General features: G+C 48.0%; 1 protein-coding gene across 1 annotated transcript in view; it reads left to right on the forward strand.

The window, feature by feature from the left end:
• SLC15A1 (solute carrier family 15 member 1) overlaps positions 1–19,776 on the forward strand; it is a 58,493-nt gene that overhangs the window by 31,920 nt on the left and 6,797 nt on the right. Inside the window, exons 6-18 of the mRNA XM_084767799.1 lie at positions 3,019–3,118; positions 3,822–3,912; positions 5,290–5,373; positions 7,566–7,648; positions 8,764–8,850; positions 9,264–9,353; positions 11,056–11,100; positions 11,212–11,244; positions 11,329–11,417; positions 13,027–13,108; positions 13,818–13,937; positions 15,488–15,634; positions 17,641–17,690. Coding sequence (XP_084623925.1) covers positions 3,019–3,118; positions 3,822–3,912; positions 5,290–5,373; positions 7,566–7,648; positions 8,764–8,850; positions 9,264–9,353; positions 11,056–11,100; positions 11,212–11,244; positions 11,329–11,417; positions 13,027–13,108; positions 13,818–13,937; positions 15,488–15,634; positions 17,641–17,690 — 1,101 coding nt within the window. The remainder of the gene's footprint in view (positions 1–3,018; positions 3,119–3,821; positions 3,913–5,289; positions 5,374–7,565; positions 7,649–8,763; positions 8,851–9,263; positions 9,354–11,055; positions 11,101–11,211; positions 11,245–11,328; positions 11,418–13,026; positions 13,109–13,817; positions 13,938–15,487; positions 15,635–17,640; positions 17,691–19,776) is intronic.

The following is a 19,776-nucleotide window of genomic DNA, read 5'->3' on the forward strand; positions in this document are numbered from 1 at the left end:
CTGCCAGATACAAACAGCCAAAAACACTATGAAGGTAACAATATAATTCCTGATTGTTCTATGGTTCTTCTTGCTGCAGGTAGTTTATTTTATATATGTGTAATAATATAATGCATATGTAAAAAATAAATAATAATAAAAAAGAATGATAAACCAGAGAAGGATCTCGCCAAGATGGAGATAGCTTATTATTAGAGGAATCCGAGCTGGAAGGTCAAAAGGCAAATGCTCACATAAACGCACAAAGTAATCTCAGCTCATTTGAACTGTAATACTGAAAGAAAAGAAACAATATAGTTGTCCAAGGGCACAGAGGAAGGGATTTCTATTTTAGACAAATAAAAGGAATGCACTGGAAAACCTGTTGGCTACATAGGGAATAGACACCACCCCCATCCAAAAACAAACAAACAAAACCACCACCAACAAACAAACAGGTCTCTACAGTAGGAAATAGCAAATCCTGCTCAAACCGCAGATCCTGGGTCAGCGGCTGAGTCCACAGGCAAGGGGACGTGCTGGGGTCCAGCACACTGCATCCACGGCCAAGCTTTGGAATTTAAGAGCCGAGAAAACTGTTGAACAGCTTAAAACACAGATGTGGAATATGATTTATATTTTGTAGACAACAGTTTTATTGAGATATACTCCACCTACCATAAAATTCCTCCTTTCAAAGTGGACAATTCCGTGGGTCGTACGTAGGGTGTTCAGACTTGTGCGACCAAACCGTCTAGTTTACAGCGCTCTTATTGTCTCAAAAAGCTCCCCAGATGGAACAGTCTCTCCATTCTCTCTGACACTTCCCCTAGCACTGCCCATTCTATTTCCTTTCTTTACGAGTCTACCTATTTGAACATTTCATATAAATGGAATTATTTATGAGGTGACCTTTTATGTGTAGTTTCTTTCACATGGTATAAGGTTTTCACGGTCCACCCATATCACAATGTGTGTAACTCCATGTCTTTATGGGTGAATCATTGGGCAGTATATTGGCATACCTCTTCAGTGTATCTGTTGGTAGGCCTTTGTCTCTACTTTTTACCTGTGATGAAAAATATTGCTTATAAACATCTGTACACACACACACACACACACACACACACAATTGACCCTTTGACCATTTGACACAAACATATCACCGTACAGCCCAAAAAATTACACATTTATATGAACATCACAATATAAAATACTCTAAATTTTTTAAGTCCCACAGTCTTTAAAAGTGTCAATTCTTAAAAGCTCAGGCTCTCTCCAGGCGTTGAAGTGCACACCTTTAATCTCAGCACTCAGCAGCAGAGGCAGGTGTCCCTGTGAGTTTGAGGCCAGCCTGGTCTACGTAATGAGTTCCAAGACAGGCAGAACTGCATAGTGAGGCCTTGTCTCAAAATGACAACAAAACCAAAACAAAGCAAAACAAAAAGTTCAAAGCCTCTTTAAGATACCCAAACTTTCTTTTTAAAGTCTTTGAAAACTCCAAAAATCTATTTGAAAGTGTAAAGATTGGTTTTATTTCCTGTTTATGCCTCAGATTCTTAATGTAGGAGTAAGTCATCTTTTGGGCTGTAAACATGACTGAGATTTAAATTAGTAGCTACAGTCATCCCTGCCTGGAGCCTGGGCCCAGAGCAGCAGTGTTGGTGAAGGGGGCAGCGATGGGCACAGCGGGCAGCAGAGTACCAGGTCTGAGCCAAGCTCTCCCACAAAACAGCAAGGTGACCTCGGATAAGCATGAAGGGGTACGGGGCTGGAGAGACGGTTCTTGCCATGCAAGCTTGAGAACCTAAGCTCAGATTCCTGACACCCAAAAGAGTGTGCACGGCAGCAGCGTGCACCTGTGAGCCCGGCCCTGGGGAAGCAGACACGGCTGACCCTAGGGCTTACTGGCCAGCTAAGACAGCCAGAAGGAATAACCCCAGGTCAGACAGCAGACTTACCCACTCTACTGTTACTTTAAGCAGCATTAGCAGCCAAGAAGAAACAGGGTAAATTCTTATAAAACTGTAGATGTATAGCACCAAACTCATAATAAAACTTTCTATGCTTTTCCCACTTTAAATAAATTTTTTAGGTTAGCATTCAAAGTAATGGGCTTTGTGGTGATATTTTCATACATGTGTCATTATACCTTGTCCTGATACTTCCTGCTGCCCCATGACTTTTTCTTTTTCTTTTTCTTTCTTTTTTTTTTTTCAAGTTAGGATGTAAAATGCCTGGTAACCTGGAAAATATCAAAAATAAAATTAAGATAAATAACCCTCAGTCCCACAACCTGGTCTTAACAGGGTTTGTTCTGTTTCTTCCTGGCCTGTTTCACCTTGTAAACAAGTGGAGAGGATCACAGGGCCTAGACAGATACTCTGCTTTGCAATTAAATCATGTTTTCAATGTCATTAAATGACTATTACGAGTCCTCTTTGATTGACACAAGGCTTATGTTTGTTTGATTGGAATTTGTGTGTCTGAACCAGGGCTGAGCATACTAAGCATTTACTCTACCACTGAGCTATGCCCCTGCTTGTTTAACTAATATCTCATGTACTTACTCTTTCATTAGAAATGATAAGGCTTGCCAGGCACAGTGGCGCACGCCTGTAATCCCAGCACTGAGGTGGGGGTGGCGGTGGGGGAGGCAGGCGAATCCCTGTGAGTTCCAGGCCAGCCTGGTCTACATAGTGAGTCCAGGGCAGCCAGGGCTACACAGAGAAACCGTGTTTCAAAACACCAAGAAAAGAAAAAGAAAGTAGTGACAAGGCTACCAAAAAGTTCATAAGCAAATCTTTGCTTAGATTTCAAGCTATTTTCAATTCATAGATGATAAATAATTCTTTTAAAATGGTGACTGGAATTCCGTGGTGTCCAGTTTTCATGCGACACTCAGCCTGTGTTCTTATGCCCTTCCTTCTCCCTGCGGCTGAGCCTCCTCACGCTTGCTGCCGCACTCAGTCCTTTGTAAGGACACTGCAGGGGGCAGCACGGTCCTTCCTGAGGACCTTAAACCACTCCTTCCCCCAGAGCACTGTCCATGGTCGGCCTGGCCCTCATCGCCCTCGGCACCGGAGGAATCAAGCCCTGCGTGTCCGCTTTTGGGGGAGATCAGTTTGAAGAGGGTCAGGTAAGACCGCGAACTCCGCGGGAGCCCGGCCACGACTGACGCCCCCTAGTGGCCGAGGCCCTGGACTGCGAGTCCCATCTCTGTCCTATTCTTTTCCAGGATGCTTGAAAGTAGGTGAGAAAGTAGGTGAGAGAAGCATGGGAGAAAAGGGAAATAGAAGGATCCAGAGGGTCCTAGAAACCTACAAGAAGAACATCATGATGGGCAGATCTGGACCCAGGGGGTTCTGCTCAAGCTACTGCACCAACCAAGGACAATACATGCAATAAACATTGAACCCCTACCCAGATCTAGCCGGTGGACAGCACATTCTCCACAGTTGAGTGGAGAGCGGGGACTGACTCTGACATGAACTCTGGTGCCCCATATTTGACCACTTCCCCTTTGTGGGGCGGCCTGGTGGCACTCAGAGGAAGGATAAGCAGGCTTCCAGGATGAGACTTGATAGGCTGGGAACATATGGTGGGGAAGGAGGTCCCCCTCGGTCATAGGCCAAGGGGAGGGGAATAGGGTGAAGGGGGTGGGGAGGGAGGAACAGGAGGACACAAGTGATAACAATTGAGATGTAATCTGAATAAATTAATAAAAAAGAGCAAAGAAAGAAAGTAGGATACTGACAGACTCAGTCAGAGGCTCCGAGCCCCTAGTGTCCCACGATTCCCAGGCAAGCTGTCATAAGCTAACTCTGTCCCTTTCATGACAGGAGAAACAGAGAAACCGGTTCTTTTCCATCTTTTATTTGGCTATCAATGCTGGAAGCCTGATCTCCACCATCGTCACACCCATACTTAGAGGTAAGGACCATCTGGGAAGAACTTGGGTTTTCTCTTTCTAATTGTGTGACAGTCAGGTTTAAAAAAAAAAAGCCGTCTTCCAGGCATGGCAGTGCACACACACCTTTAATCATAACATTGGGGAGGCAGAGGCAGGAGCAGGTGGGACCCTGTGAGGCAGAAGCCAGCCTGCTCTACACACGAGCTCCTGCCCAGCCAGAGCTATGCAGTGAGACCCTGTCTCAAAGCAAAAAGCTTAGTCCTTGACCTGTTGGTTTCATCTTGACCCTCTGTCCTCTGACGGCCCAGCTGCCGCACTTGCTGGAATAGCTCTCAAAACCTATGTGGAAAATGTCTTTCTTCCATGTTTTACCCACTTCCAACCTCTCTTGATTCCCTTATTCTGAGGGAGATTGCCCGTCATCCTTCGCACACGTGGATTTCAGTATTAGACCTTTTCCGTGCGGAAAGACATCGCCCACAACACTGCTCAGGAGGACATATACTGGATTATGGGTGACCTTTGGCCTTTACTCCCCCATGATGTTTCAGTGAGTTGGGAAGACATAGTAAACTGAGTGTGTGACGAGGTTTCCATCACTTCGTCAGTGGAGAACTGGGAAGCCGTTACAATCCACTCAAGCAAGGATTTGATTGACAGAATGCTGTGAGGTTTCTAGTCAAAGACAAGACCAAAATCCCTGTGGACTCCAGCCCTTCCTGAAAGTGTTTCTGGGATGGACCCTCCATTGCCTTTGCCAATGGATTTCTTTCCTTGCTCTGAGTCTGAGGGTGGCACAGTACGGGTCAGACCCAGGAGCCTGCACATACCCATCGCTTAGAGCGGATTGCTTCCCCTGTGAAGGCGGAGTGGGGGAGACACCTAAAGTAGTCACTGTCCGGGCCCCCCTTAGCCCGTGACGTGTAGCTCCATGCTCGCAGGACACGTGCAGCAGTGAATGGAAGTGCATTTGCTTTAACTCACTGAGTCCCAGAGCGCCCAGTCACGTTTGTCTCCACTAATTAGAACACTCACAGAGTAGGGGCCAGTGAGGCAGCCAAGCTGGTAAGGAATTAGCAGATCCTGACGACCTGAGTTTGATTACTGGACCCACATACTGGAAAGAGAGAACTTAATCCTGAAAGTTGTCTTCTGAGCTCTAAGTGCACTCCAACACACACACACACACACACACACACACACACACACACACACACACACACGGTGGGGGCCGTGGAGAGAGCTTGCTCAGCTGGCAATGGCATCATTAAGGTAAGCAGCTGAGTCCAGAGCATTAAGTAAAATCAATACGGTATACTGAGTGAGGGCTGTTTAGATATGGGAATAATGTATACATTAGCAAAAACATGGTGCATTTTATTACTATTTCTCCTCAGTTCAACAGTGTGGAATCCACAGTCAACAAGCTTGTTACCCACTGGCCTTTGGGGTTCCGGCAGCTCTCATGGCTGTTTCCCTAAGTGAGTAGAAATCAACTGAGCTGACAGATGCCCATTGTTATCATTGTCTCTTTTTCATGCTCGCTTCCCCACTGCCTGTCTCAGCCCCCTCCTCATCTTCCCTGAAGCTCTCCTTCCTCCACAGAAACACCCTCTGTGTTCAGGAGGCAGAAACACCCTCTGTGTTCAGGAGGCAGAAACACCCTCTGTGTTCAGGAGGCAGAAACACCCTCTGTGTTCAGGAGGCAGAAACACCCTCTGTGTTCAGGAGGCAGGTAGATAGAGAGATGGTAGATAGATAGATAGATAGATAGATAGATAGATAGATAGGGAAATAGATGATTAATGATAGATGATGATAGGTGATAGAAAGATAGATAGATGACAGATAATTGATAGATAAATAGATGATTGATAGATAAATAGATAATTGATAGATAAATAGATGATTGATAGATAGATAGATGGTAGATAGATGTCAGGTAGATGATTGATAGATGATAGATAGATAGATGATTGAAATAAGATTATTGATAGATGGTAGATAAATACTGGATAGATGGTAGATAGATAGACAGACAGACAGACAGATAGATACAGATGTTAGACACTAGATAGATGGTAGAATCTGGGCTCTGTGACCTGTCATTAGTTCTGAGCATCCTTAAGGAAATACAAAGAGATGACCTGAGATGCTAAGTTGACAGTGCGAGGAAGACCAGCCATGGTTCATTCCGTCTCATGGCACCTTCTTTGGTTTTGCGTGTTGTCCATGCACGCCCTGAGCATCTCCTCTCTCAGCATTCTTGAAATAGGGCAGAGTCTTCTGAGGACCCTTGCTTCTCCTCTTAGCTCGGGGTAGAAAATGGCACTTCAGGTCTGATTAAGTTACTCTTGAGAAAAAGAGTCTACACCATCTTAGGAACTATCTAAGACCACAGGCATATACTGCTCTTCTAGAAATCTCTATGCCTGAATTAGGCTTCGGTCTATCAAAAAGCTCAAAGGTTAAAATAGTAGCTGGGGAAGGAAGTGCTGGCTCAGCCTGTTGGGACCCTTCACCACCCCTGTTTGTCAGGCTTTGGGCGTGAGCACCAGTCAGCCAGCCATGAGGGGCATCTATAGTACAGGTAAGAACTTGGTGAGACCCCTGAAAGCAAGTGGCTCTCATAGCCTCGGCCTTCCCAACAGGGGACAGCAAGTATTTAGTGATTCTCTGAAGTTATCAAATTGTGGTTTTTGGTAATCAGAAAAAACCTAGTGTAGGGTCACCTGCAGAAAATGTCTTTGCAGGTCATTTTTACAAGATCCTATTGGTAACAAGCTCCACAAAAGAATAATAGCCTCATTGAAAAGGATCTCTCATCTGAGCAGTGGTGGTGGTGCACGTCTTTAATCCCAGCACTCGGGAGGCAGAGGCAGATGGATTGCTGTCAGTTAGAGGCCAGCCTGGTCTACAAAGTGAGACCAGGACAGCCAAGGCTACACAGAGAAATCCTGTCTCGAAAAAAACAAAAACAAGGGGCTGGAGAGATGGCTCAGTGGTTAAGAGCACTGACTGCTCTTCCAGAGGTCCTGAGTTCAATTCCCAGCAACCACATGGTGGCTCACAACCATCCACAATGAGATCTGGTGCCCTCTTCTGGCATGCAGGTGTACATGCAGGCAGAATACTGTATACACAATAAATAAATATTTAAAAAATAAATATTTAAAACAAAACAAAACAGCAAAAAAAAAACAGAAAGAAAGAAAGAAAGAAAGAAAAAGGATCTCTCATTTTTATCAAACTGGCTGCAGATGCAATTAATTATAGGACTGCTTCCGCACTGGCTGGGGGTGGGGTGGGGTAGGGATTCTGCCTTTTATGATTAAGAAAACCTTCCAACCAATTAATCTCTTTCTCTTGAGTGTTAAGAGAAAGAGAAACATTCCTCTTGTCATTGCAGCCAGAAATATTAGCACTGCACTTACTGTCTTTGAAGAATAACATATTCCTACGGCATGCGAGAGCACCAGCCCTGTGTCTCCCTTCAAAGAGCGAGGACTTGTGTCTGAGTAGCTGAGGGTCTAGAGGCATCAGGCGCTCCTCAGAGCGAGGATTTTAGAATCAGAAGCAGGCCTTTACCTGTGGGGAGGGAAACACTTCTGTCACATCTCTCAGTGGCGGAGCGCTGGCGGGCGCTGCCTGACGCCTCCTCTTCTCTGCGCAGTTGTGTTCGTCCTCGGCAGTAGAATGTACAAGAAGTTCCAGCCCCAGGGCAACATCATGGGCAAAGTGGCCAAGTGCATTGGCGTGAGTACACGCCCCGCCCTCCCTCGCTCCTTCTCACTGAATCACTCCAGAACTTTCCCCTACCTTCTACCACCTTTAAGTCAAAATTCAATTTATAAAAGAAAAAATTCAATAATGCTTTGGTTTTCCCCTTAGGATTATTTCTTTAGCGTACTTGGAGGTTTTGTCTTTATAAAACTTACCAAACAGAGCCGGGTGGTGATGGCGTGCACCTTTAATCCAAGCAAAGGCACGAATGGTCACACAGGAGGCAGAGGCAGGCAGCTCAAGGCCAGCCTGGTCCATAGAGCAAGTTCCCTGGCTCCACCAAGAAGCCCTGTCTTGGTTGGGGGTAGAGGGATGGGAGTTTACATACTTTGTTTTACTTCTTAATTGGCTACTAGAAAACACAAGTGCAAACGTCTTGTTACATTTCTGTGGAGCAGGCTGGATGGTGAAGAACTGGCAATGGACCAATGCAGGCATCTGACTTAGAAAGAGACCATAGAGAAAGGGGCCCCATTGTGCCTTTCAGCAAATGTGCCATGCTAGCATCTACCAGATAAAAATGCTGTGTTGCTACCAGGATGAGACCTGATAGGCTGCGACCATATGGTGGGGGAGGATGTCCCTTTCTGTCACAGACCTAGAGGAGGGGAATAGGGTGAAAGAGGGAGGGAGGAACAGTGGTGGCAGGGCAGGGTTTACAAGTGAGGGGATAACAATTGAGATATAATCTGAATAAATCAATTAAATTTAAAAAAAAGAATTGGAGGGAGAAATGGGTGGTCAATATGATCATATTTCCGGGTATACTTGTGTGAAATACTTGAGAATAAAGATTAATTTTTTTATTTCTCTAAAAAAAAAAAAGTGCCTTTTCACACACGCCCAGTACTCTGGAGGCAGAGGCAGGTGGATCTCTGTGAGTTCGAGGCCAGCCTGGTCTACAACGTGAGTCCAGGACTGCCAAGGCTACACAGAGAAACCCTGTCTTGGCGGAGAAGGGGGGCACAGGAAGTGCCTTTTCTCTCATTTTTCTTCTGTGTTTGTCCATTAAAAGGGGATTCATTGAACTGTTGTTTTCTGGGGTAGTTGACTCCCTTTTTATATTTATTTTTTTCTGCTTCCTTCAGTTTGCCATCAAAAACAGGTTTAGACACCGAAGTAAAGCATATCCCAAGAGGGAACACTGGCTGGACTGGGCTGAAGAGAAATACGACGTAAGTCATTCTGGCCACAGTGGCCCTGGCTGCTCCAGGAAGTGGGCGTGGGCAGTGGAGTGTTAGCTACATGGCCCACAGCCCCAGCCGAGCCCTCCTCACACTCAATAGCACCTGGAGATGGCCATGCACATGCGATGGCTGTCACTGTGTGATCACATGACTGGTGTGAACAGAGGAGAGCTGGGGTGCCAGTAACCTTGAGACTAGTAAGCTCTGGTGCCTGGCCTCCTAAACAGCTCTTCTCCCTCAGTCCCCGCTTGGTTAGAACATTCTGGCTTCCTTGAGAAGCCTGTGGTAATGCTCTTTGGACTGAATAATCATCTCCCAGCCTGTCCCTAGATGCGGCCATCCCTCCTTGGCTACGTAGCAGCTGCTGCTGGCCCAGCCCCGGCTGATTTGTGCCCCTGCAGGAGCGGCTCATCTCACAGATCAAGATGGTCACAAGGGTGATGTTCCTCTACATTCCACTCCCCATGTTCTGGGCCTTGTTCGATCAGCAGGTAAAAGTTCAGCTCCTGAGAGCGTTTCCTTCTGGTTTCTTCTTGTACTTGGTTGATTTAACTGTTGCGTCTTATTTGAGTTTATCGCTTAAAACGTTTCCCCGAAGGTTACCGTGCACACTGTGAGTCAGTGAAGAAAATGAGGTTTGTCCCTGTAGAGGACCCTGGGGAGATTTTCTCACCGCCCAGTCAGAACCGAGGGCAGAGAGAGCTTGCCCTGCTGACCCAGCATGGTGGAAGCCTTCGAAGCGACTTGTGGAATGTTCTAGTCAAGAGGGGCTTGGTTCAAACCTCCCACTTTAGCTGGGCACAGTGGCGGTGCATGCCTGTAATCCCAGCCCTCAGGGAGGCAGAGGCAGCCTGGTCTACAAAGCGAGTCCAGGACAGCCAGGGCTACACAGGGAAACCCTGTCTTGAAACACATTACAAAACAAACAAACAAAACCAAATCTCCCACTTTAGAATGCAACACTTGACCTAAAAGTACCACACAGGGTTGTAAATGGCCGTGCTCCAGTCCTGCCACTTGAAGCAGGTCCTGACCAGACCAGACTTGTTCTTTCTTTTTAATTGTTGAAGCATTCATGCACTTAATCAATGTATTCAATCCTAGTGGTCCACTGTCACCTCCTTCCAGCTGCCCCACCCCAAGCCCCTCAACTTTATGTCCTTTATATGTCCAGATTATAACCTGAGTCCAGTTAGCGCGTGGACATGATGCCGTCACAGGAAACACACTCCAGTGCCCTGCACAACCCAGTGCACAATACTCACTCGTCAGAGCAGGAAGATACAGTTGCTTCTAGAGACTGTGAACGATGTGTGTCCCTGTACAGCGTCAGTGGACAGCTAGGCGATGCCTTGGAAAACATTTGAACATGGATACGTGTCCTAGTCTGTAGTACGAAGTACAGAGTGGCCTCCTAAGGGCCAGCGAGCCACCTGGAGGATTGGATAAGACCCCTAACTGGGACCAGACTTGCACTTGAAATATAGGTGTCACTGGTAGCTGGGTTACGTAGGCTAAGAACGCGGAACCCTTCTGCACAAGCTTGTCTTGGTCACCCACCTCTGCTGTGAGGCCCACATTAGACGCTGCATGCAAAGTCCTCAGTGACTGTACATACTAAGACCTCAAACAGGGCAGGCCTACCACTTCCCCTGATGCCTTCCACATGGAGCGGATGGGTTTATAGTAATCCAATAGACATTTAGTCTTCCAAAAACTCATTACACTTGAGAAGAAACAGATGAACTGCCGTTAGGCTGCCCAGCTTTAAGGCCACTGCTGTCTTTACGGAGAAGCATTTAACTACCCTCCCTGGCTCTCAAACGATGGTTCTTTACAATTGTAATGTGCTAGATACTGACGGCAGCATACCAAGGACACAGTGCCCTGATGCACTCACCCTGAGGGGTGGTACCTTGTGCTTTTGTGTCCCTTGAGGACAGCCCTATCTGAGAGGTCCTCCATGCATCCCAGGGAAGAGTTCGATTTGCCGCTGTACCTCTGGTTTCTGTCTTCCTAGTATTGTGACGGAGCCGAGAGGCCAATTAGATGTTTATGACGACCTCAAATCCTATAATGTCTCAGTCCTGTTTTAGAAGGCTCAGTGGTGCATTATTACATCCTAAGAAGCCATGTCACACACTCCACACCCCACCCCCACCCTGTGACACAATCAATGTGTTCATTCCTCAGGGCTCCAGATGGACACTGCAGGCAACGACCATGTCGGGGAAGATTGTAAGTTGGCCTGTCCTGGTCACCGCTTCTTGGCTTTAGCCCCTTGGTCCCCTTTCTGCTTGCCTTTCAAGGCTTTGTTTTTTAGTGAGATTTTTGCCTCCTCTCTTTTAGGGAACAATTGAAATCCAGCCAGACCAGATGCAGGTAGGAGAAAGCACGCAGGTCACTCTCTGAGGCCCGGGTGCTCCTTGAGATGGCGTTAATGGCCCCTCTCCGCTTCCTCTCCAGACGGTGAACGCCATCCTGATTGTAATCATGGTCCCCATCGTGGACGCTGTGGTGTACCCTCTTATTGCAAAATGTGGCATAAATTTCACGTAGGTAGCTGCTTGACTCGGGTCAATTGAGATGCTGTTGGCCCAGGGCTTTTGCAAATGGTCTGCTTCCAGAAGTTTGTACCAAAACGATGGGGATTGAGCCTAGATTTCACACACACTGGACAAATGTTCATCTACTAAGATAGAACCCCCAACCCTCTTTTTTCCTTTCTATTTTGAGACAAGGCTAGCCTTAAAACTCTCTCTGCAGCCCAGTTAGACTTTGAATTTATTAGCCACCCACCAAGACGGGATTATAGCCAGGCCAGTAGGCCTGCCTGCTGCTGCTGCTGTTGTTTTTGTTTTGTTTTGGGGGTTTTTTGTTTGTTTTGTTTTGTTTTTTGTTTTTTGTTTTTTGAAGATAGGGTTTCTCTGTGTAGCCTTGGCTGTCCTGGACTCACTTTGTAGACCCTGGCTTCGAACTCACAGAGATCCACCTGCCTCTGCCTCCCAAGTGCTGGGATTAAAGGCGTGCACCACCATACCCAGAACTGCTGCTATTTTTAAAGAAATAAATTTAAGAGTTATCGGAGGATGGGAGCTATCTTGCTGGTAAGACGGCTTGCTGTGCCGAATTAAGACCTGAGTTCAGATCCCTAGGGCCCATGTGGAAATCCAGGCATGGCAGTGTGCACATGTTACCTCAGAGCCAGGGGACCGAGACAGGCAGCAGAGCCAGGCATGGCAGTGTGCACACGTTACCTCAGAGCCAGGGGACTGAGGCAGGTAGCAGAGCCAGGCATGGCAGTGTGCACATGTTACCTCAGAGCCAGGGGACCGAGACAGGCAGCAGAGCCAGGCATGGCAGTGTGCACATGTTACCTCAGAGCCAGGGGACTGAGGCAGGCAGCAGAGCCAGGCATGGCAGTGTGCACACGTTACCTCAGAGCCAGGGGACTGAAGCAGGCAGCAGAGCCAGGCATGGTGAGCTGCAGATTCAGGGAGAGATCCTGCCTTGTGAGAATAAGAGAGACGGCAACAAAAGACACCTGACATCCTTCGGCCTCCTCATGTGCACACATGAGCCTGTACATATCCATACATGTTTGCATGCAAGAGAGAGAGAGAGAGAGAGAGAGAGAGAGAGAGAGAGAGAGAGGGTGCTTTAAAAAGAAATGTTTGTACGCAATGTTACTGAAAATGCCCTTTAAAATAAATGAAAAATCTATTAATAGAAGCCTGGAAATATTAGTTATATTCATGGGATATCTGGAAATTAAATGTGAAAATGCAAGCGAGGACTCTACTTGCTCTCCCTAGTCTGGTCCTGACTAACAGCAGAGGGGCCTCAGGGACAGGTCAGCAGGTAGGAAGGCTGCTTCTCAAGCACACGAAGGAAAGTTTGGATCCCAGCTCCCACACGGAGCAGCTCACAGATGCCGTGGCTCCAGCTTTAGGGACCTGACATCTTCTGGCCTCCGAGCCCTCACATGCATGTGCATATACGCTCACACTGACATGCACACACACAAATAAAATCCCAACACAATCGCAACTCCAGAAGCCAATTCTGGTCCAGCTGTGTTCGTGGGGAAGAGACGGAATGGGAGGTGTTTTCCTTCATCTGGGTGAGATGGGCTGAGGTGCACTCGCCTCTTATCCTCCTCAGCTCCCTGAAAAAGATGACGGTCGGCATGTTCCTGGCTTCCATGGCCTTTGTGGCGGCTGCAATCGTACAGTTGGAGATCGATGTGAGTCTTCTCCTGGGCTCGGCATCTTCCTTCTCTGGACTGGGGGGATTAGAGGAAACTAGGGGCCTTCTCCCTATATCCAGTAGGAATTCCCAGAGTAAAGGGCAGTGGGGAGGCTGGGGGGGGGGAGGGCGGATAGTCCATCGGTTAGCGCTGTGAGTTCTGTTGCTGTGGGGGTACTGCTAAGTGCTCCTGGGTGGGCTTAGTTGCAAGGGAGGATGGCGGGCACAGCTCTATGTGTAACACGGTTTCCATAACGGCAGTAAATTCATGGAATTGTTCTGAACTCTCAGACCTGGTGAGAAGCTTGTCACTCAGAAGGCACAAACTGCCCTTGTCATGGAAAACACATTTTGGATTCTGATACATCTACTAAGGGTTAACTCCTAAACTGATCCTAATACCTGCTGGGTGTGTTTGTGCTAAACCAGCCCAGAGCTGCCCGGCTGGAGATAAGACTTTGATTCTAGAGACAGGGGACTGTGTGGCCCAAAGAACTAGAGGAGAGTACCCCCCTCACACACACACACACTCAAACTCACACACACATATACACACTCACACACTCACACACACATATACACACACATACACACTCATACACACACACACACACACACACACACACACACACACACTTCATGGCAGTGAACATACAAATGAAACTCAGTACAGTTCCTCACTGTTGATTTTCTTTTCTTTTTCTCAGAAAACTCTTCCAGTCTTCCCTGGTGGAAACCAAGTCCAAATTAAGGTCTTGAATATAGGGAACAATAACATGACTGTGTATTTTCCTGGAGAGACTGTGACTCTGGACCAGATGTCTCAAGTAAGTAAGAGGAAACGGGACCTTCGACTTTGTCTTCTCACTTGACTTCTAACAGAGCTTGGAAGAGCTATTCTCACTGGTCCCTGTATAAATCCCAAAGCCAGTCCAAGATGAAGACATGTCAGTGTCCACTTCCCTAGACCAGTGGGCCTCTGACTTGAATGTGGGGACTGACCACTCTGGCATGCTGGAGAAGGCAAGCTTGATCTATAGACCAGAAATACTGCATTTCTATAACTTTCAACGTAGCTACACTTCCAACAGCAGGGAAGGTCCAAACGGGGTGGGGTTCTGGGACCCCTAAGGAGATGTTGAGCAGTCTCTACAAACAGTTCTTTATTGTTGCAAACTAAGAGTACGCTATTTCATATGTGCAAGCCAGAGCTGTGGCCACTCACCCTCCAAGCGGACAGTTATCTGTCCTAGTGCACACAGTGCTGATGTGGGACACCCTGCTCTTGAGGTCACTGCTCCTGAGTCTGCATGCATGGAGAGCCTTGAGGTCCTAACCCCAGCCATGTAGGTTTGTATACTCGTTCCTGACCCACCATACTTGGAGCAGTGAACTCAGACCTCGGCATATTAATGACCTTGAAGAAGCTGTTAAAAGTCTGACTCACGGTGGTCACGGAAGCCCCATATTGATTTTCACAAGAACCATTGTGTGGGTCTGCCCTTTTCTCAGGGACTGTTGGCCCCCAGTAGGTCAGATTGACTTCCAGGACCAGCCAGCTTCAGTGAGGCAGTTCAATTTTATTCAGGGTAAACAAGGGTTATCTAGATCTTTGGGGAGGAGAGGAGGGGCTTCCAGGGTGAGTATACATCATTGGCTGGGAGCTTAAGGTACTGGAATGCCTCATTTGCATAGAAAGGCATTCCAGGGATCCCTGGTGCTTGCAGAGCAGGTTGGTGGGGATCCCAGCTCCCCCAGGTAGAGAAGGAGTCATCCCCCTGACAAAGGGAATCCTCCATTTTGTACCAAGCTCAGGGTTTTCTGGCCACCATGGGCTGCAACCTTAGCATCAGGTTTCCCAACACCATTGCGTTTTCTTTGGTGCCTTTTTTTTTTCTTATTTGTGTGTATGGATGCTTTCCCTGCATGTACGCCTGTTCACTCTGTGTGTGCCTGGTGCCCTCAGAGGCCAGAAGAAGACACCAAACCACTTGGAAATGCAATTGTAGCTGGCTGTGATTCCCCATGTGAATTATGGGGATTGAACCTATGCCCTCGAATGAGAAGCTTCTCAGCTATTGAGACGTGCCTGCCTCCCTGGTCCCTGGTAGTGCTCTTCACGTTGTCCTGTTACTGATGCTCACAGCATATGCTTTCCTCAGAGCAAAACAAAACCACAGTGTTTGGTGAACACCATAATTCCTGTGGCGATATAGGAAGACGTGTATGTCAGGGCCCATGAGGGTGGGAGGCCAAGCATGAAGTTCCCATGCGGTATGCTGGCTGCATGGGATGTCATACAACATACAACATGGCATTACAGTGTTCAAACACACAGGGCTAACCCTGCCTCCGGCCTGCTCTCTCCCATCTCCAGACAAACAACTTCATGACTTTTGAGGCAGACAAGCTGACAAGCATAAACCTGACTTCCCCCGGATCCCCACTCACCGCAGTAATGCACGAGTTTGAGCAAGGCCATCGCCACACCCTTCTAGTGTGGGGCCCCGGGCAGTACCGCGTGGTAAGTTGATGATATTCTTTCTCTATTTGCAGTATTAAAGACTCAGCTTTTAAAAACATTTTTTGGTTTTTATTTTATGTGTTTGAGTGTCTTAACCTGCATATACATATGTGCACACATGGTCACCTGGTGTCTGAGAAGGTCAGAGAGGGCATCATATCACCTACCAATGGAGTTATAGATCGTTGTGAGCCACCACATAGGTGCTAAGAGCAGAACCCGGGTCCTCCTCAGGAGCAGCCAGTGCTCTTAGCCACGGAGCCATCTCTCCAGCCCCAGGACACAGATTCTTATTGCTGTGACTTTCCCTACATAGAGCGCTGCAGTAGGCGATCTGCACATTCTTCTTTCCTCAGGAACACACGTCACCTGACTTCCAGTAAAGGTTTGGCTGGCTGGTAAGAAGGATTACTGTTAATTATTATTTAGAAAGAAAAGCAGGCGCCAGGTGTGATGGCCCACACCTTCTTTATTTGTTGTTGTTTTGTTTTATTTTTTCAAGACAGGGTTTCTCTGTAGCATTGGCTGTTGTGCACTCACTTGTAGACCAGGCTGGCCTCGAACTCACAGCGATCCACCTGCCTCTGCCTCCCGAGTGCTGGGATTACAGGCGTGTGCCACCGCGCCCAGCTGGCCCACATCTTCTTTACAGCTCTCAGGAGGTGGATGCTGGCCTGGACTGTGCAGTAAGACCCTGTCTTAGCTGGGCGCAGTGTCATACACCTTTAATTCTGGCGTTCAGGAAGAGGATACAGTGAGGGCGTAAGAAGAGCTCAGTGTGAAGTCAGCGTTCTTAGCCATTTGCTTAATAGGGAAGCTGTTGGGTGGCCTGTCCTCTCAGCTGTGTCCAGCCTGTTGGGTGGCCTGTCCTCTTAGCTGTGTCCAGCCTGTTGGGTGGCCTGTCCTCTTAGCTGTGTCCAGCCTGTTGGGTGGCCTGTCCCCTTAGCTGTGTCCAGCCTGTTGGGTGGCCTGTCCCCTTAACTGTGTCCAGCCTGTTGGGTGGCCTGTCCCCTTAGCTGTGTCCAGCCTGTTGGGTGGCCTGTCCCCTTAGCTGTGTCCAGCCTGTTGGGTGGCCTGTCCCCTTAGCTGTGTCCAGCCTGTTGGGTGGCCTGACCTCCCAGCTGGGTCCAGCCTGCTGGGTGGCCTGTCCTCTTAGCTGTGTCCAGCCTGTTGGGTGGCCTGTCCCCTTAGCTGTGTCCAGCCTGTTGGGTGGCCTGACCTCCCAGCTGTGTCCAGCCTGTTGGGTGGCCTGACCTCCCAGCTGGGTCCAGCCTGCTGGGTGGCCTGTCCCCTTAGCTGTGTCCAGCCTGCTGGGTGGCCTGTCTTCTCAGCTGGGTCCAGCCTGTGGCCCACAGGCTAATGTACTGAGAAAAGCTATGAGTGTGGCCCAGCACAAACACACTTACTTAAAGCCTTACAAGATTTATTTTTGCAATGACTTTCCTGATTCATCTGCACAGTTTTCAAACATGAACTTTATTTGGACAATACATTGTTGCAATGTCCAAAGGTCAGACGATCTAAAGTGTTGGACAGTCATATTCTTTGGAGCCACTGACAATCAAGGGTCAATAACAGGAGAAAAGCAGGAGTGAAGAACTAGAGCCCTTGTCTCCCGGGCCAGGGGCCAGAGCCATGCACTCCAGGCAGAAGTGTGAGTGTGAACTGATTCTAATGAGCTAAATATCAGGGAAGTACTGTGTGTGTGCGTGTGCATGCGTGTGTGTGTGTGTGTGTGTGTGTGTGTGTACGTGTGCGTGCATGCATGCATGTGTGCGTGCACGCGCGTGTGCACACATAATGGGTGCATGAGAAAGCAGGCACAAATGCCACAGTGCACATAGAGAGGTGAGAGGACAGTTTTGCGAAGCGGCCTCTCCCCTTCCACCTTACGTGGCTGCCAGGGACTGAACAGAGAGAGCCAGGCTCACACAGCAGGAGCCTTTACACATTGAGCCATCTCACAGGTTCAGAGATATTTTGATTTTCTTTTTCTCTTCTCTCAGGTAAAAGATGGGCTTAACCAGAAGCCAGAAAAGGGAGAAAATGGAATCAGGTATGGAGATTTCCTAGGTTCTTGCAGCTTCTGACTGAGTTAGCACATTCTTTTAACTAAGTCCAGGTGTGACGAGGGTACGAAAGTGTCGGGTCTGCACCGAGAATGCGAGGCCGGTTCAGTCAACATCTTAGTCATCATCTTAGGAGACTAGAGAAGAAAGTCCACGTCATCTTATCAACAGTTATAGAAAAACAAGCTACAGAATCAGCACTCACCTATGACACAAAAAATGTTAAAGGCTCCTAGTTACAGCATCCTCACTGGGACCGTTTTCTTCAGTGATCTCCCAGAAGCACCTGCTCTGCTGTGCCCAGGTGGCTGTGCCCAGGTGGCTGTGCCAGGTAGCTGTGCCAGGTGCCTGTGTCCAGGTGCCTATGTCCAGGTTGCTGTGCCCAGGTGCCTGTGTCCAGGTGGCTGTGCTAGGTGGCTGTACCCAGGTGGATGTGCCCAGGCGGCTGTACCCAGGTGGATGTGCCAGGTGGATGTGCCCAGGTGGCCGTGCCCGGTGGCTGTGCCCAGGTGGCTGTCTTCCTTTCCTGGGTTCCATGCTGTCTTCTCGTTCACAGTTTTTGTTTGGCGGTGGCCTCTACCCACACACCTTACTAAGCGAAAGAAGCTATGCAGTGAGCAGCAAGCCCTGGCAAGCCCGAAATTCCCTCTTGTCCTCTCACACACAGTTGTGAAGCCCTAGCATTCCAGAGACTTCTCTCTCCACTGCCTTCTAACTGGCAGGCACTCATTCGTGATGGCCAGCTCCTCACCAAGCCTTTGGCATCCTCTCTGACACTGAGAGTCTCAGATTTTTCTCCAGGGTAACTAAGTTAGTGTAATCCATCTGGCCAGCACAAGGCCATTTGAGTTTTGTTCATTTTCTCATTTTCTAGGCACCAGCCGTGCTGAGTGCCACAGGCTGATGGTGCCATTAAACAGAAACTCCTGTGTTCATAGTTTCTCTGGTCGGAGGGCCGAGATGAAGGCAGCAAAGACAGGTCTCCTTTGAGGGCTCCCTCCTGGCCGACTGTTGATAGCTGGCTTCTTTCTATTGCGTGTCTGTGCCCTAGTCTCCTCATGGAAGGGTGCCAATCAGTCATGTCAGATCGAGGCCACCCAAGAGTTTCCTTTGCTTCCTTAAAGGCCTTTTTTCCACAGAAAGTCTCATTTTGAGCTGTCAGGATGTTTCAAGGACACACCTCTCAGTCCATGGTCCTTCCTTTGGATATTTATAATTGTCCATCCTTCCCTGCACAAGACACATACACACCACATACCACACACACACACATACACATACACACACACCACATACCACACACACATGCTACATACAACACACACATACACACCACATACCACACACACACACATACACATACACACACACCACATACCACACACACATGCTACATACAACACACACATACACACCACATACCATACACACACACCACATACAACACACACATACACACCACATATAATACACATACCACATACACACATACAGCACACACATGCTACATACAACACACACACATCATATACAACACACACATACACACCACATATAATACACACCACACATGCTACATACAACACACACATATAACACATACCACATACAACACAAACACATACACCACATACAACAGAAACACCACATATAACACACACAACACACATATACCATACACCACATGCAACACACACACATATACCACATACAAAACACACATACACACACACACAAAATGTTGATAAGGTATCCTTTACATATAGACTGTTGTATCAAATAAATATGTGCCACAAAGCTGGTGAAAGCAGGCCGTGTGTTTATGGGATGTGATGGATGGGTTAGGTGCCCGTCATCATCACTTCTTGCTCTATGTGTTGGGCAACCTGCTATAGTCTGCCACCTGCTACTTGGTGGGCACAACAAACAGCCAACTCCCTTGGGCAGCAACATGCTCATCCCTAGGGCAAGATAAGACTCTCAGGGTCTTCCCCAGCACCTGAGGAAATACCTGTGGCCATCCGCTCACTGTGACATTCTGTGTGGTCCCAGGAAGGCAGGCAGCTCACCTGC

This window comes from Acomys minous, assembly GCF_964271855.1.
Source record: "Acomys minous genome assembly, chromosome: 18".
Taxonomy (NCBI): Eukaryota; Metazoa; Chordata; class Mammalia; order Rodentia; family Muridae; genus Acomys; species Acomys minous.